The sequence below is a fragment of the Panulirus ornatus genome, chromosome 47, assembly GCF_036320965.1.
Source record: "Panulirus ornatus isolate Po-2019 chromosome 47, ASM3632096v1, whole genome shotgun sequence".
Taxonomy (NCBI): domain Eukaryota; kingdom Metazoa; phylum Arthropoda; class Malacostraca; order Decapoda; family Palinuridae; genus Panulirus; species Panulirus ornatus.
The window spans coordinates 8,547,745-8,567,239 of NC_092270.1; the positions used below are offsets into that span (position 1 = coordinate 8,547,745).

The window sequence follows — 19,495 nt, forward strand, 5'->3', positions numbered from 1 at the left end:
GCTGACAAACAGCTGCTCCCAAAACTTTTGCCTCTCATGGTCTTTCTTGTCATCCTTTTTCATTTTTACCTTCATCAGTCTAGAATTCATGTCCTTTCATGCACTCCCATAACTCCTGTTGCAGATTTCTAAATCAGCTTAATGATATAGAGTGGAAACTTCTTCAAAAGCTGTAGGGATGAAACAACTGAAAAGATATAACTTGAAATTAAGCAAGAAACTTGTTTGAAAACATGTAAAGAAGGGTAGTGGACTGATGGGATTCACTGAATTGAGACTGAATCTGCAGAGGTTACAAAAATTCAGAAAGTCGTTTGTAGTAAAGTTCAGGAGATGGAGCCTCATTAATATAGAACACCCACCTTTTCAAATAGGTAATAACACATAAAGGCCTCTGTGGGGTTAAAGTTAGCATCACTTACCATGAGTCAGCATGGGCCAGACCAGGGTCAAACTGCATGGATTTGAATCGTAGGCATGGCAGTCATCCTACACCCAACATTGTGTTCATCCTTCCCTCATTGCTGGTTGAATAATGGATACTAGGTTTAGAATGGGTGGGAGTGCATACCTGCATAGGAGTAAAGACATGATACATATATACAAGGTTGAGATGTGGCAACACATGTAAAACTTTTTCCCTGTAACACAAATAGAAGTGACAAAGAAACATTTGGGCTGACGTCATTTTCTTTATATATAAGAACCTGTGGTGTACACATGCCCAACAGATATTTTGTGTAACATTGATATAATTAATGCCTCACCAGGTATCACTGTCAGTGTTGAAAATTGAGCATTCTAATGAGTGCATGTTGCATCATTTGTTTTAGTGAATTTACTGTTTAATCTCATCAACTATCCAAATATGGAGATCAGCATGATCACGTATATTGTGATGATAGTGATATTAATTAAACTATTCAATGAGTCTGTTTATGTATTCAGAGATGACCACATAGATATGTTGAGTGTTTTACTATTTCACCTTTTTCCCCCTTTTGTTTTCACAGTGTGCGTGAGTTTGGGGGTCAGGCGGGCCGCAGATATTGAACACCAACAAGAAGTCCAGCCATCATTAGATTCTCAAGTTGATAAAGCAGACACATTACCAAACTCACGCAGCAAGGCTAAAATTATATAGACTTTAAGGACCTTTGGAGGAAAAGTTTTTAAACACGTGATGTAGAATGTATATTGTAGGATTAAGGAGCCTCTCATAATGGCGAAGCTCATGATATGTAACTTTAGATGATCATTGCTGAAGTGTTGGGCTTATTGCCATTGCATGCTGCCGAGCTGGACTGGAAGTTAAACGTCATCTGTCATAGAAACATTACATATGTTGATATCTGCTAATTAGTGTTATGGGGATTATAAACATGATGCTCGGGGGTATTCCTTGTAGCACAAAGGGAGTCTGCATTGCTGGGCATACTTTTCAGTGATGGCATGGGTCAGCAATCTTATTAAAGAGCACTGTTGGTGGAATGACCTCACAGGTGACGACTAGGATTCCATCCAATATTTTGAAGTAACTGTTAATCAAAAGCATAACCTGTATAGTTTTTTACTTCAAACCAGAGTGTTTCAGTTATTGATCATACCAGACTTGCATACTTTGATTTACTCCTGCTTAAAATCACCACCTAATATGATTGTAGATTCTTCACTTTAAACTTGCTATTTGGAAAGAAATATCTACGGAAGGGGAAATTCGTCAATATTTAGACTTCGACTTGGAAGCCTAACGTCCACTAATTAACTATAAATATTCAGGTATTTGACTAAATAAACTAGCTCCAAAGTAATCACTGATGTATTTTTGTACAATTTTATTGTCATAATATTTGTTTCATGTTATTCTACATATGGATTACTAATAAATGTTGTCATCTCACTCCCAAGTACTTCTACTATGATGATTTCTTAGATCCTACTCTTACTCCTTACAGATGTCCTACTTTATGTAGGGCAGCCTAACTACCTTAACTCTAAAAACCTCTCCACAAGATTTCTCCTTCTAGATCAGTTTTTCCGGTCTGTCACTAGAAATTCTATCTCTTAATCAAAGCTTCTTTCCATGAGGGTTGTAGTCAGATTTCCTGCCTTAATTCCTGTGCTAAGACTTGACTGTTAGGTGTTGTACTCATTCACGTAGAGGCTATTCTGCCCTTTGCTTTAGCTCTGTTTTTCTCTGTGGGATGTACTTGAGATGTTTACTTAGCCGAGTTTGGTTTGAGGAAGGTCCCTAACATGATAAATTTTTTTTAGTCATGTTGTAGAGATTGTATTTATCCTTTTCTTTGTAAACATTTATGTAGATGAAATTTTAGAAATAAACATTGAGGAGAGGTTGTATGCACTGGTCCTAGAAAGTATTTAGTGAAAGGCATTGCTGAGATCAATCCCAGTTAAGTTAACATCTAAGATACTTCCCTGTATGTTTGTATGTCTGTACCTGATAATTAAAGCCATTATCCGTGTACAAAGGTATCGTTGTCACCACTAAAAGAAAGACAAAGGACACTCGCCAGAATTTTCTGTAACCCCCAACAGCCCCCTCCCCCACACATCTGGGATTAACAGTGCCCTTTTCACACATTTTCCCTGTCTAATTTACCTTCTTGACATTGTATTTTTTGTTGAGAACAATGCTCCCAATGAATATAGATTTAATGCATAAAATCTGCTTCAAAATAGTTTGTGTTTTGCTTTGGTTTGAATCAACTTAGGTTTGAAAACCTATGATAAACTTTAATAAAGTGTGATTTGGCTACTTGTGTTTTGAGGAAGTTTATTGCAGTCATCCCTGCTTTTGTAGGTAAAGTAGACATTCCATGCAGCCCAGTTTTGTTATAAATGGCCATTATTTTTTTTACTGAATCTGCCAAAGCCTGCCACTCAACACAAGAGATGTTGGGTTACTTTTTGGGGTAAAATTATTTGTGAGGCCTAAAAATGATTTCTTTTTCAGGTATATATAAATATATAACTAAATATATATATACATACTTGGAAATATATCCTTATTAGTCCCAACATACAGTACCTCTTGGCAGTGCTCCAGTGGAATATATTGGTTTAATTTTAATTTTGTGCAGTTTGGAGCAAGCTTTCCCCTATAATGTAAGAAAGAGCCTTAACTCTATTAGGAACTAGGTACTCGGTCCCCATTGCCTGCATACATTAGTATTTGAAGTTATTACCTCGTATAGAGTTTATGTCCAGTGGTATCTAGAACTTCTAACAAGAAACACTATTTGCTCCTCAGGGGATCATATTTAACTATGCATCAACTGGCCCAAGAGGAAATAACTCACAATATGGAAGGCCATTTTTATGCACTTGACCACTACAGCATGAGTTGTCACCTTCCTAGTGAACTTTGATGACATTTATACACATACAGTTCTTCCTTTGTAGTGAAACTTTTGTGCGGTTGTCTTTTCATTACCCATGATTTCACTCATCTACAAAATGGTTATGATGGTCTGGAACATTAAATCTGGTAGTCTAAGATGTGCCTACGGTCCCCTGAATAGCAAGTATTGTCCTGCAATTTGACTGGATGTTCACATATAAGAGATTTGATTTATACATAAGGACCAGACACTGTTATTTGTGTCCATAGTTTAAAACTCTTGAAGCCATCCATTTTGTAATGTGATTAATGTATTTTGCATTCATATAAAGGAATAAATACCAGATGAAATTAACTTGTTTTTTCTTACTACCCTTTTGTGATTTCATGTTTGTAAAGTTTTATTTTTTATCACTAGCAGTGTTTTAAGAAACAACTACTCTTGTAATGCCTTGATAGTCATATTTGCTTGTGAATCCTGCATGAACAGTAATCTGTGGATGGCTGCATGCCAGTCATTACCTTGTACCCAAAAGGCGGTTTCTGTCTAGATCCTTCTATGTGAATGCATGAGGAAAGATACATATCTGGGTGATGTGAACAGAAAAATATATACTGAGCTTTTAACCTGAGCTTAATGAACTGGTGTGTTATGCAGGATGTGCTGCTTTGGATAACTGACTATAAGTTAACTTGATCCGCACAGATGGTGGACAGTAATTGCATCGTGTCGTGTCTTATTTGGCCAGTAATTTAGTTTCGATAAGTTCACAGTGTACAAAACACTTTTCAACTAAAATACATCCTGCATGAAATGTACAGCAAACTTCTGTTTTGGAGCAGACTCTATCCATAGCAATTGACTAAAGTTGATTACTGATGGATGTACATAATTAAGATAACATAGGACATCATCTTAATCATGTACATGCTAAATCATTTATGTTGATGAAAAAATTTAATGATGTAAAATTTAACCCTTGGGAAGTCTATATGCTTTACAAATTGCACAAATTTAGAATGATTCAAGAAAGTATGGTTGTATACCTGAAATAGCAGTCTTCCTTGATTTCTCTGAACTAAGGCCTAAGTTTCATTTACCCCTTAAAAGATGTTGTTAATGTATTAATGCTTAAAGAGTATAATAAAATTCATAAAATTTAGATACTTTCAATCCCTCCCTTTGTAATTCAGTTTAATCTAACAATATGTTCATGTTCTTACTAACAGATTGGTTGGCCTTAGTAGTCTATGGAAAACTTAGCACAGGAATTTCTACTCGTGGGAACTTGTTGAGGCAACCTGTGTCTTTACCATATAGGATGGTGGTGGCAATTTCAACATCAATTACTTTAAACCCTTTAATATGTTGGTGTGTGTGTGTTAAACATGGTGCTATTTGGTACACACTGTATTACCTTTTTTGCACACCCTAGACTGAAGGGATCTAAAATGCAACTGAAGAGAGATTTTGTTTCTGGTCTACTTAATAAAAGAGAAAAGCTTCCACATTGTAGTCCAGCAGTAATTCTGATAAGGGATGGGTTAGTGGGGTTAAAGGTAGGTAGGTGGTGCTGATGTCTTTCCCTAGCACTGCCTCACACGCACACACGGGGAGGGGGGTTCTATTTCATGTGTGGCAGAGTGGTGACAGGATGGATGAAGGCAGCAAGTATGAATATGTACATGTGTATACTGTATGTGTCTGTGTATGTATATGATGAAATGTATAGATATGTATATGTATGTGTGTGGGCATTTATATATATACATGTGTATGTGGGTGGGTTGGGCCATTCTTTCGTCTGTTTCCTTGCGCTACCTTGCTAATGCGGGAGACAGCGACTAAGTACAATAATAATAAGAAAAAATAGGTGGTGATGGAAGTGAACACGCTGAAAGGGTCAACAGATGGAGTGTCTCATCATGTCTTGATGGAAATTGAGTGTGAAAGTTTGTGGTAGGTTATAGAAAAAGGAAATGATACTGTATTGGCTCAAATAAAAGCTGCCCTCTATTCAAAGCTACTTGGTGAGGTGGAGACAGTGGTAGTAAAGATGAATGTGACAAGATGGTGAGGGGTAAATATGACCTTTGTTAGGTGATGGAAAGGCCACTCAGTTTCAAGACAATGTATTCTAGTAAAAGCTGTGCCTCCACTTTCTCAATTTTTTTCAGAAGGGAAATGTGCAGCTTATTTTTGAGTAAATACAGCATATGTGCAAGAGAATTGGTGAAAATAACTGAAACTGGATGAACTTTGGCATGTGTACAAAGATACTACGAGACTGAGTGAAGAATAGGAGGAGGAGCAGATGAAACTTTGGGAATGAAAGGTATTTAGGTGGTAATGCTTAAATGTAAGGGTGAGGATTGTGGTATATAGATGGGATGTTGCTATATATGTGATCGAGAGGTGGAATGAGGGAGTAAAATTGCAAGTGAAATAGTATATAACAGTATCTAAAGGGAAGGAGTGCAACTTACAAAGAAATGGAGAGAGAACATCAACAAAAATGTCTTCGAAGAGATGAATTGCATGAGAAGAATAAAACAACAAATGAGGGTGGCAGCAAGGAATGTGGTTGGAGAAGTGGTAACAAGATGAAGATGAAGTGTGATTGGGATGTAGAGGTGAGATGGAGCAAATGGAATGGTGAAAAGTGAGGAGGTGGTGGAAGCCTTGTGGATGAAGAAATATGGTAAAACAATTATGTAGATTCAGTTGGCACTTAGGTACGGAATATGATGCCACTGATTAGTGACTCAGGCTGTTTGATGTAAATACGACCAAATGGAAGGTGCAGGAGGGCTAATGGAGTGCTTATATACATATAGTGCCCTTTTATAAAGAAGGGAACGAAACTAAAATGGTCAAACTAATGAGGTAAAAGTTTGTGACATATAATTCGTAGGGTGCATGGAAGAGCACTGACCGAGAAGGAGGCATCATGCAAAGAGCAACTGACTACAAGTGTGGTTTCAGGAGAGACTGAGAGTCTATAGACCAAGGTGATTACTTTTACCTTGAAATGTATGTGTGAAAAATACTTGGGGAAAGCATGCCTTATGTGGTAAATGGAAAGTTACTGAATTCTGTGATTAATATTTACCAGGAGTAAAACGTGTGCAAAGAGTAAGGGAGGAAAGTAAGTGATTCCCGGTGAGGGTGGTTCTCTTTCATGGAAGTGTAATGTCGCCATGGTGTTTAATCCCTTTGCAGGAAGAGGACACTGAAGTAGAAGTAAATGCATGGGTCAGGTTTGCTGTATGAGGTAGGTAGAGGGTCACGAATACTATTTTTGTTGCTGTTTGACAGAAAATCCAAAGGCTCATGACACAGTAAAGAAGTGTGTATAAGAAGGATACTGACTGCTTTATGTACTTCAGAGAGGACTTGGTAGCAGACTGAATCAAGGGGGCTGAAGTGAATTGCATAGAAGTACTGAAGGATATGGGTGCATAGAGCTTGGAAGCAAGGATATACATCTCTGAGGGCAAAGATGAGTGTTTGAAAGTACAGTAGTCCTGATTTTTGTGTTTGGAAGCAAGTCTTGGGCTTTGAATTCAAAGGAAAGGTAGAGGGTTGATGTTCTAGGAATGAAATACATGAGGACTTGTCAGGGTGTGCCATGTGTTAACAATGCCTGTTGAAGAAAAAGTATTTTGCTTCATTCGAGGTATCCATTACAAGTAAAATCAGATGAATCAAGTCTTAGGTAATTTGATAGATCAAGATTATCAAAGCCTTTGATAATTTGTACTCTCTCCATTCTGACGGTCTTATCTAACAAGCATTACACCATTGGCCAACCAACCCACTGTTAAACACGATTCCACCAGACTTGCTGAAACCTAACTCCCCAGACATATACAAGTTATACTTTCTTGTCTGCATTCATCCACATCTATAACACTAAACAATTACATATCCACCTCCATAACCCTATATAAACTGATTCAACACACCACAAAATTTCTCATGCCCAAACTGTACCCTCCACTTTCAAGATATTGAACACTTACAGCCTCAGCAAAAAACAATACCCATGATTATCATTTGGTTTCAAAGGATTCAGCTACGCCAACATGACAAATATTACTTTGATTAAAAAAAGAATACCCATTTTAAACTTTTTTTGGCTCTATGTAGAATTATTGATAAATAGCCCAAGAACAACGGTTTCTAAGGTTTCAATTTTTCCACAATAAAAATCATTTATGGTGAAATGCACATGGTTTCAAAGGCCTCGGGTCATCCAAAAACAACTTATTACTTATTCAAATGTGATCTGATAATCACAGGGGAAACCATTAAAACCATTTCCCGCATTTGTGAGGTAGTGTTAAGAACAGAAGACTGAGCCTTTGAGGGAATATCCTCACTTGGCCCCCTTCTCTATTCCATTTTTTGGAAAAGTAAAAGACGAGAGGGGAGGATTTCCAGCCCCCACCTCCCAACATATGAAACATTTTACTGATAAACTGACAAAGAACAATGGTTTCAAAGATCTGCCAAAGTGATAAACATCACTTATAGGAATGGAATCTACACAAACATAAAGAAAAACATAAAATATGTATAAAACACTGTTCTAGGGTCTAAGAACTACTGGCAAATAATTGAATAAGACATTGTATCTAGGACCTCAGTTCATTGAAATTCACAATTATTGCTTATTCTAACAAAATCTCAAATATCATATTGGGGGGGAAAAACTAAATTGGAAACTGTTCTGAGCCCAATATAAAATTATTGAAAAAAAGGATACAAACAATGGATTTGAAGGTATCAGCTCTGCCACAATGATAATCATTATTTAAAGGGAGGGGATCTACACAAACATAAGGGAAAACATAAAAAGAGTAGGATAGTCACTGGGTCCCTTAATGGAATAAATGAAGGGTTGAGGTGTAAATATATGAGTAAAGAAGGTATAAAGGGACAGCACTAGTTCTGACCCCGACCTATGCAGCCTACACATACAAAGTATAGAAGTCATTCAGTCCCTTAACAGAATAAGGAAGGGTAGAGGTGTAAGTATACAAGTGAAAAAGGGATTAAGGGACGGCATTAGTTCTAACCCTGACCCATACAGCCAAAACATGGTCATAGATGAGTCAGAGAGGTCAAAATCCAGGCTGTGTAAATGAGTTATTTGCAATGAATATGTGGTATGACTGGATGAAGTGAAGAAAGTGATAAGGAGGTGTATGGGTAATTTGGTATGGCAGGGAATGCAAAGGAAATGAATTGTGAAATGGGAGAGTGGGTGAAACATAATACTTTCAAAATGGTTCGGGCATGTGGAAATAGCATGATGAAATAGCATGGAAGAGTGCTGAAAGGAGAGTAATGGTGGAAGAGTGTGTGGAATGGTGAATGTGAATGATGAATATGAAGAAAGGGATAAGTGTAGGTGCTTTCACCATGGCCACCCCCTTCACTGAAGTTCCTGAAGGAAACAGGCATCAGAGATATAGATAGATAAAACTGCTAAAACTCTTCCAAGCACACATGATTTCGAAGGTCTCAGTTCATCAAAAATGACAGATATTACTTATTTACATGTGATCTAGAAAATCATAAGGATAAAACTAAAAACCTACATTTGAAACTATTCTGCTGACTAAGAAAAATGGTTTCAAAGGTTTCAGCTCTACCAGATTGATAAAAATACTCATAGGAACATTATAGCGATGCTCTGTGGAAGGTATTACGAATATATGGTGTGGGAGGCAAGTTGTTAGAAGCAGTGAAAAGTTTTTATTGGGAAGTAAGGCATGTGTACGTGTAGGAAGTGAGGAAAGTGATTGGTTCTCAGTGAATGTAGGTTTGCGGCAGGGGTGTGTGATGTCTCCATGGGTTAATTTGTATATGGATGGGGTTGTTAGGGAGGTGAATGCAAGAGTTTTGGAGAGAGGGGCAAGTATGCAGTCTGTTGTGGATGAGAGAGCTTGGGAAGTGAGTCAGTTGTTGTTCGCTGATGATACAGCGCTGGTGGCTGATTCATGTGAGAAACTGCAGAAGCTGGTGACTGAGTTTGGTAAAGTGTGTGAAAGAAGAAAGCTGACATTAAATGTGAATAAGAGCAAGGTTATTAGGTACAGTAGGGTTGAGGGTCAAGTCAACTGGGAGGTAAGTTTGAACTGGAGGAAGTGAAGTGTTTTAGATATCTGGGAGTGGATTTGGCAGCGGATGGAACCATGGAAGCGGAAGTGAATCATAGGGTGGGGGAGGGGGCGAAAATTCTGGGAGCCTTGAAGAATGTGTGGAAGTCAAGAACATTATCTCGGAAAGCAAAAATGGGTATGTTTGAAGGAATAGTGGTTCCAAAAATGTTGTATGGCTGCGAGACATGGGCTATGGATAGAGTTGTGTGCAGGAGGGTGGATGTGCTGGAAATGAGATGTTTGAGGACAATATGTGGTGAGGTGGTTCGATCGAGTAAGTAATAATAGGGTAAGAGAGATGTGTGGTAATAAAAAGAGTGTGGTTGAGAGAGCAGAAGAGGGTGTTTTGAAATGGTTTGGTCACATGGAGAGAATGAGTGAGGAAAGATTGACCAAACTGGAGGTGGAAAGATGGAGTGAAAAAGATTTTGAGTGATCAGGGCCTGAACATGCAGGAGGGTGAAAGGCGTGCAAGGAATAAAGTGAATTGGAATGATGTGGTATACTGGGGTCGATGTGCTGTCAATGGATTGAACCAGGGCATATGAAGTGTCTGGGGTAAACCATGGAAAGTTCTGTGGGGCCTGGATGTGGAAAGGGAGCTGTGGTTTCGGTGCATTATTACATGACAGCTAGAGACTGAGTGTGAACGAATGTGGCCTTTGTTGTCTTTTCCTAGCGCTACCTCGCACACATGAGCGGGGAGGGGGTTGTTATTTCATGTGTGGCAAGGTGCCAATGGGAATGAATAAAGGCAGACAGTATGAATTATGTACCTGTGCATATATGTATGTCTGTGTGTGTACATATATATGTATACGTTGAGATGTATAGGTATGTATATTTGCGTGTGTGGACATGTATGTACATATATACATGTGTATGTGGGTGGGTTGGGCCATTCTTTCATCTGTTTCCTTGCGCTACCTCGGTAACGCGGGAGACAGCAACAAAGCATATAAAAAAAAAAATAAGGAACATCACCACAGCAAATATAAGGAAGAAACATAAAAATGTACATATAAAACTCTACTCCAGGCTCTAAATAGAACTACTGAGAAATTAGTGAAGAACACATGGTTTTGAAGGACTCAACTAAATGTAATCCAGATAATCATAAGAAGCTTAAAAACTTACGTCTGAATTTCTGTCCTTAGCTTTGCATAGCATTATTGATCAACAGGCACAGAACAAAGGTTTCAAACAGCTCAGATCTGTAAAATCGATAAATACACAAGTGATTAAAGCAAAAGTAAGAAAAAGCAAAAAACCTATATACAAAACTCTATTCTACCCTGAAAATAGAATTGACAAATCAGTGAAGTACATATGGTCTCACAGGTTTAAGTTCAAACAAAATGAATGACTTTACTTATGTGATGGGGATCCAGAATATCATCAGAAAAAAACATAAAAACCAACATCTGAAACTTTGTTAAAGGCTCTATATAGAAATACTGATATATTAAGAACAATGTTTTAAAGGTCTCGGCTCTTCCAGTATGAAAAAATTTTACTTTTAGGAATGTTATTTAAGTAAAGAAAAGGAAAAAACAAAAACTTACATATAACAATCTATTCTTGGCTCAAAACAGACCTATTAACAAATATATAAAGAACACAGTTTGGAAGGTCGCAGTTCATAGACAATGACTGATATTACTTATTCAAGTGGGATTTAGATAATCATAAGGGAAAAAAAAAAATCATGAAAACCTACATTTAAAACTCTGTTCTGATTTCTATATCAAATTATTGACAAAATAGTCTAAGAAAATTCATCTTAAAGGTCTCAATTCTGCCAAAATGAGAACTATTACTTAGAGGAATTTGATTTATACAAACAGAAGGTGAAAACATAAAGTCACATAAAACCTTCTAAACTCAAGAGAGAACTATTGACTAATCAGTAAAAAACATGTTTTCGAGGGTCTCAGTTGATCCAACATAACAGTATTATCATAATATATATATATATTTTATTTATTTATTCTGCTTTGTCGCTGTCTCCCGCGTTTGCAAGGTAGCGCAAGGAAACAGACGAAAGAAATGGCCCAACCCACCCTCATACACAATGTATATACATACACGTCCACACACGCAAATATACATACCTATACATCTCAATGTACACATATATATACACACACAGACACATACATATATACCCATGCACACAATTCACACTGTCTGCCCTTATTCATTCCCATCGCCACCTGGCCACACATGGAATACCATCCCCCTCCCCCCTCATGTGTGCGAGGTAGCACTAGGAAAAGACAACAAAGGCCCAATTCGTTCACACTCAGTCTCTAGCTGTCATGCAATAATGCCCGAAACCACAGCTCCCTTTCCACATCCAGCCCCACACAAGTTTCCATGGTTTACCCCAGACGCTTCACATGCCTTGATTCAATCCACTGACAGCACGTCAACCCCGGTATACCACATCGATCCAATTTACTCTATTCCTTGCCCTCCTTTCACCCTCCTGCATGTTCAGGCCCCGATCACACAAAATCTTTTTCACTCCATCTTTCCACCTCCAATTTGGTCTCCCACTTCTCGTTCCCTCCACCTCCGACACATATATCCTCTTGGTCAATCTTTCCTCACTCATTCTTTCCATGCGCCCAAACCATTTCAAAACACCCTCTTCTGCTCTCTCAACCACGCTCTTTTTATTTCCACACATCTATCTTACCCTTACATTACTTACTCACACCACACATTGTCCTCAAACATCTCATTTCCAGCACATCCACCCTCCTGCGCACAACTCTATCCATAGCCCACGCCTCGCAACCATACAACATTGTTGCAACCACTATTCCTTCAAACATACCCATTTTTGCTTTCCGAGATAATGTTCTCGACTTCCACACATTCTTCAAGGCTCCCAGGATTTTCGCCCCCTCCCCCACCCTATGATTCACTTCCGCTTCCATGGTTCCATCCGCTGCCAAATCCACTCCCAGATATCTAAAACACTTTACTTCCTCCAGTTTTTCTCCATTCAAACTTACCTCCCAATTGACTTGACCCTCAACCCTACTGTACCTAATAACCTTTCTCTTATTCACATTTACTCTTAACTTTCCTCTTTCACACACTTTACCAAACTCAGTCACCAGCTTCTGCAGTTTCTCACATGAATCAGCCACCAGCGCTGTATCATCAGCGAACAACAACTGACTCGCTTCCCAAGCTCTCTCATCCACAACAGACTTCATACTTGCCCCTCTTTCCAAAACTCTTGCATTCACCTCCCTAACAACCCCATCCATAAACAAATTAAACAACCATGGAGACATCACACACCCCTGCCGCAAACCTACATTCACTGAGAACCAATCACTTTCCTCTCTTCCTACACGTACACATGCCTTACATCCTCGATAAAAACTTTTCACTGCTTCTAACATATATATATATATATATATATATATATATATATATATATATATATCATCCCTTGGGATAGGGGAGAAAGAATACTTCACACGTATTCCCTGCGTGTCGCAGAAGGCAACTAAAAGGGAAGGGAGCGGGTGGCTGGAAATCCTCCCCTTTCGTTTTTTTTTTCTTTTCCAAAAGAAGGAACAGAGAAGGGGGCCAAGTGAAGATATTCCCTCAAAGGCCCAGTCCTCTGTTCTTAACGCTACCTTGCTAACGCGGGAAATGGCAAATAGCATGGAAATGGAAATATATATATATCCACGGGGATAGGGGAGAAAGAATACTTCCCATGCATTCCTCACGTGTCGTAGAAGGCGACTAAAGGGGACGGGAGCGGGGGGCTAGAAACCCTCCCCTCCATGTATTTTAACTTTCTAAAAGAGGAAACAGAAGGAGTCACACAGGGAGTGCTCATCCTCCTCGAAGGCTCAGATTGGGGTGTCTAAATGTGTGTGGATGTAACCAAGATGAGAAAAAAGGAGAGATAGGTAGTATGTTTGAGGAAAGGTACCCGGATGTTTTGGCTCTAAGTGAAACGAAGCTCAAGGGTAAAGGGGAAGAGTGGTTTGGGAATGTCTTGGGAGTAAAGTCAGGGGTTAATGAGAGGACGAGCGCAAGGGAAGGAGTAGAACTACTCCTGAAACAGGAGTGGTGGGAGTATGTGGTAGAGTGTAGGAAAGTAAACTCTAGATTGATATGGGTAAAACTGAAAGTGGATGGAGAGAAATGAGTGATTATTGATGCATATGCACCTAGGCATGAGAAGAAAGATCATGAGAGGCAAGTGTTTTGGGAGCAGCTGAGAGAGTGTGTGAGTAGTTTTGATGCGCGAGACCGGGTTATAGTGATGGGTGATTTAAATGCAAAGGTGAGTAATGTGGCAGTTGAGGGAATAATTGGTGTACATGGGGTGTTCAGTGTTGTAAATGGAAATGGTGAAGAGCTTGTAGATTTATGTGCTGAAAAAGGACTAGTGATTGGGAATACCTGGTTTAAAAAGCGAGATATACATAAGCATACGTATGTAAGTAGGAGAGATGGCCAGAGAGCGTTATTAGATTACGTGTTAATTTATAGGCGTGCAAAAGAGAGACTTTTGGATGTTAATGTTCTGAGAGGTGTAACTGGAGGGATGTCTGATCATTATCATGTGGAGGCGAAGGTGAAGATTTGTAGAGGTTTTCAGAAAAGAAGAGAGATTGTTGGGGTGAAGAGAGTGGTGAGAGTAAGTGAGCTTGGGAAGGAGACTTGTGTGAGGAAGTGCCAGGAGAGACTGAGTACAGAATGGAAAAAGTTGAGAACAAACGACGTAAGGGGAGTGAGGGAGGAATGGGATGTATTTAGGGAAGCAGTGATGGCTTGTGCAAAAGATACTTGTGGCATGAGAAGCATGGGAGGTGGGCAAATTAGAAAGGGTAGTGAGTGGTGGAATGAAGAAGTAAGATTATTAGTGAAAGAGAAGAGAGAGGCATTTGGATGATTTTTGCAGGGAAATAATGCAAATGACTGGGAGATGTATAAAAGAAAGAGGCAGGAGATCAAGAGAAAGGAGCAAGAGGTGGAAAAGAGGGCAAATGAGAGTTGGGGTGAGAGAGTATCAATAAATTTTAGGCGGAATAAAAAGATGTTTTGGAAGGAAGTAAATAAAGTGCGTAAGACAAGGGAACAAATGGGAACTTCAGTGAAGGGGGCTAATGGGGAGGTGATAACAAGAGGTGGTGATGTGAGAAGGAGATGGAGTGAGTATTTTGAAGGTTTGTTGAATGTGTTTGACAATAGAGTGGCAGATATAGGGTGTTTTGGTCGAGGTGGTGTGCAAAGTGAGAGGGTTAGGGAGAATGATTTGGTAAACAGAGAAGAGGTAGTAAAAGGTTTGCAGAAGATGAAAGCCAGCAAGGCAAAGGGTTTGAATGGTACTGCAGTGGAATTTATTAAAAAAGGGGGTGACTGTGCTGTTGACTGGTTGGTAAGGTTATTTCATGTATGTATGACTCATGGTGAGGTACCTGAGGATTAGCGGATTGCTTGCATAGTGCCATTGTACAAAGCAAAGGGGATAAAGGTGAGTGCTCAAATTACAGAGGTATAAGTTTTTTGAGTACTCCTGGGAAATTATATGGGAGGGTATTGATTGAGAGGGTGAAGGCATGTACAAAGCATCAGATTGGGGAAGAGCAGTGTGGTTTCAGAAGTGGTAGAGGATGTGTGAATCAGGTGTTTGCTTTGAAGAATGTATGTGAGAAATACTTGGGAAAGCAAATGGATTTGTATGTAGCACTTATGTATCTGGAGAAGGCACATGATGTAGTTGATAGAGATGCTCTGTGGAAGGTATTAAGAATATATGGTGTGGGAGGCAAGTTGTTAGAAGCATTGAAAACTTTCTATCAAGGATATAAGGCATGTGTGCGAGTAGGAAGAGAGGAAAGTGATTGGTTCTCAGTGAATGTCAGTTTGCGACAGGGGTGCGTGATGTCTCCATGGTTGTTTAATTTGTTTATGGATGGGGTTGTTAGGGAGGTGAATGCAAGAGTTTTGGAGAGAGGGGCAAGTATGCAGTCTGTTATGGATGAGAAAGCTTGAGAAGTGAGTCAGTTTTTGTTCAATGATGATACAACACTGGTGGCTGATTCGGGTGAGAAACTACAGAAACTGGTAACTGAGTTTGCTAAAGTGAGTGAAAGAAGAAAGCTGACATTAAATGTGAATAAGAGCAAGGTTATTAGGTACAGTATGGTTGAGGGACAAGTCAAGTGGGAGGTACATTTGAATGGAGAAAAACTGGAGGAAGTGAAGTGTTTTAGATATCTGGAAGTGGATTTGGCAACGGATGGAGCCATGGAAGTTGAAGTGAGTCATAGGGTGGGGGAGGGGGCGAAAGTTCTGGGAGCGTTGAAAAATGTGTGGAAGGCAAGAACGTTAATTTGGAGAGCAAAAATGGGTATATTTGAAGGAATAGTGGTTCCAACAATGTTATATGGTTGCGAGGCGTGGGCTATAGATAGAGTTGTGCAGAGGAGGGTGGATGTGTTGGAAATAAGGTGTTTGAGGACAATATGTGGTGTGAGGTGGTTTGATCGAGTAAGTAATGAAAGGGTACGAGAGATGTGTGGTAATAAAAAGAGTGTGGTTGAGAGAGCAGAAGAAGGTGTTTTGAAATGGTTTGGTCACATGGAGAGAATGAATGAGAAAAGATTGACGAAGAGGATATATGTATCAGAGGTGCATGGAACGAGGAGAAGTGGGAGACTAAATTGGAGGTGGAAAGATGGAGTGAAAAAGATTTTGATTGATCGTGGCCTGAATATGCAGGAGGGTGAAAGGTGTGCAAGGAACAGAGTGAATTGGAATGATGTGGTATACCGGGGTTGACATGCTGTCAATGGATTGAACCAAGGCATGTGAAGCATCTGGGGTAAACCATGGAAAGTTCTGTGGGGCCTGGATGTGGAAAGGAAGCTGTGGTTTCGGTGCATTATACGTGACAGCTAGAGACTGAGTGTGAACAAATGTGGCCTTTGTTGTCTTTTCCTAGTGCTACCTCATGCACATGTGGGGGGAGGGGGTTGTCATTTCATGTGTGGCGGGGTGGTGATGGGATTGAATAAGGGCAGACAGTATGAATTATGTACATGTGTATTCCTATGAGTCCACGGGGAAAATGAAACACGAAAAGTTCCCAAGTGCACTTTCGTGTAATAATCACATCATCAGGGGAGACACAAGAGAGAAATATAACAGTCAGTTGATATGCATCGAAGAGACAAAGCTAGGACGCCATTTGGTAAACATGTGATTGTCCTTTCGTACATGTGTATATATGTATATGTCTGTGTGTGTATATATGTATACATTGAGATGTACAGGTATGTATATGTGCGTGTGTGGACATGTATGTATATACAGGTGTATGTGGGTGGGTTGGGCCATTCTTTCGTCTGTTTCCTTGCGTTACCTTGCTAACACAGGAGACAGCGACAAGTATAATAAAAATAAAATAATATATATATCGCAAGAGGTCACAGTGGTGCATGTAATCTAGTGTATGCGTAAAACTACTAGGAAAATAAAACACGATAAGTTCTCAAGTGCACTTTCATGTTATGATCACATCATCAGGGAAGATACAAGTATGATAGAAGACATAGAACAGTCAGATGATATACAAGGAAGAGCTGTAGTAAAGACACCACGGGTAAACAAGCATTATCAGATGGTGGTGTTCGGGCTGGTGTTGTTTGGGTCTGGCATCATGCCTGTCATGGTTTTTTAACATGCATACAAGAAAGGTAACTGTTTACAAATGTTGCCTACGACAAAGCTATCGGGTTTATACATACCTTCACTAATATTCATGTTACAATTCCTTCTGTATTCAATAACATAAGATTCAATGATATTTTTCCTGGTGAATGAGTTACAGTTAATACTGACTTGGCATTACTCCAACCAATTCAATAGTCATAATTTTTAACATAATTAAACAAAGTATTTGATTCTTGTTCTTTCACTATATTTAAGTTACTTAAGTCTAACATAAAGACCCTTACCAGTCTGAATTCAGATCTGCAGAGGAGTATGTGAATGTCATGCTTACGTATTTTTGCGGATGTCAGTTTCTAAAAACCAGTGGATGTGGATGTGTATGTCAGACTATGACATCCTTGCAGATACATATGTTTTCAGGATATTTTGTTATAAATATCAATAGATTAAGAATTATTCATTTGTTATAGAACATCAATCATTTCCAAAATGCAGCTACTTTCACTGCAAAGTACTGTGTGATTGTAGGTTCTTGTTATGACGTGTTTCAGACACTAAAGTTGTGTGTTACCAGGATGCTGGACAAGGATGCAACTCGTTGTGCTCCCCACCAACCACTTTCCCCAACCTCCATCCTTTTGAAAGTGGTTAACTTAATTCCCAATCTATTAACAGCTGTTCTTTCATCACTTAGTCATTCAGTATTCAAAGTTCAAGATAGGCAAGTTTTTCTTCAAAAACAAAAGTTTCTATGCCTTTTCAGCTAAAAGTTGCTTACTTTTTGCATCATAGTTCCATTGACTCTTTGTGATACCTCTCAATATCTTCCATTACACTCTTCCTGGCAGCTTCATTATCACTACTTGAAGCAAGAATAGAGGTAATTGCTTCATCCAATGTTCTATAGGTGTTGGTTGTGTTAACTGTTTGTGTTTTGTCATTGCTTTCTGGTTGGTTCATTGTCTTTATTTGCCTTGATGCTCAGCTGAGTCAGCTCTTCACATAGTCTGGCAACTGATGATTTCACCTGATCAGTGATGTGAGAAGAAAAGAATTTGCTTTATATCTTGGATCAAGGTATGGTGCAACTCTGTACAAATCTTCACTTTCTAGATAGGAAAATCTTTTTTCAACATCAGTTCACACTGTTTTGATGTTTATCAACTGTGTTGCTTTTTTATCTTGGGATGACTCAATCACTGATTCAGTATCAATTTAAGAACCTGAGGTATCAATTACTTCAGAAACATCTGATGTGCTTGACTGAGTAGTTTTCAAGGAACCTACAAGAGGTATCACATCACCTACTGTACATGTCGAGTCACTTGATATTTTTGAGATGTCTTCTTAAGGTTCTAGAGCTTTTGCACATTTGGACATTATTAACCATTCAGGTGTGCTGAGTTGCTTTATACTGGAGTTGGTAACAGCATACAAACATAATGACTCCTTTGTTTCTGGTGTTCTTTTCAGCATGTGCAAGGTGCTGTTCCACCTTGTGGGTGTATCATGGATGACTCATAGCTTGGATTCTTGCAGCCTGTCCTGAATATTTTTTTAGTTCATCTTGCGCCATTGCTGAGTGAAGGAAATAAGTAGCAATGCTGTGACATTTCTGAATTATCCTGTCTATTTCATCCTGTGATGATATTCCAGTAAAAAGAGCTTGAATTTTATGCACAGCACAATCCAAATTATTTACACCTGATAGGAATGGATCATTTTCATATATGCTTCAGCATCACACAATACACAGGGCATATTTATCCTAGATATGTCCCACTTTATCAACAAATCATCACACTTTCAAGAAATATACTCTCCTGTGTGCCATTCTTGTAGGGTTCAGCACCTAATGCAAAAGTTTCCTTTCAAAGTCCTTATTGATAACATGTGCAATGAAATACCTGCTGAGGTATCTGACCACACATCAACTGTGAAGGAAATCTTGTAGTCCTGCTTCACTACATCAATCAATCCATTTATTTCATTGAAAACAGACTCATACATGCCACTTCATAGCAATGAAGAATAAAAGTTTGTGGCTTCAGCCTGTATTGTGGAGCAGCTTCAGCCATCAGTCTCATGAATCCTATGTCCTTAACATGGCTGATTGGTAAATTGTCCCTTACTAACATTTCCTTTGATTTAAAGTTAGAAGCAACCCACAGTTTTCCACTGAAAATATCTTCAACATTTCTGTGCTTAATGTCTAACTTCACTTTTTGCAAC

General features: G+C 39.0%; 2 protein-coding genes across 15 annotated transcripts in view; one reads left to right on the forward strand and one right to left on the reverse strand.

Annotated features, from left to right (window-relative positions):
* Positions 1 to 3,719, forward strand: part of LOC139763508 (heterogeneous nuclear ribonucleoprotein K-like) — a 430,043-nt gene extending 426,324 nt beyond the window's left edge. For all 14 annotated transcript variants that reach the window (XR_011716173.1, XR_011716172.1, XR_011716174.1 and 11 more), the window contains one exon: positions 1,014 to 3,719. Coding sequence is in view for 9 of the 14 variants with exons in the window: in XM_071689654.1 (XP_071545755.1) it covers positions 1,014 to 1,053 (40 nt within the window). In the remaining 5 variants the exon portion in view is untranslated. The remainder of the gene's footprint in view (positions 1 to 1,013) is intronic.
* Positions 2,902 to 19,495, reverse strand: part of LOC139763510 (integral membrane protein GPR137-like) — a 61,648-nt gene continuing 45,054 nt past the window's right edge. Inside the window, exon 10 of the mRNA XM_071689659.1 lies at positions 2,902 to 10,752. Within this exon, the coding sequence (XP_071545760.1) occupies positions 10,692 to 10,752 (61 nt within the window). The 3' untranslated portion in view covers positions 2,902 to 10,691. The remainder of the gene's footprint in view (positions 10,753 to 19,495) is intronic.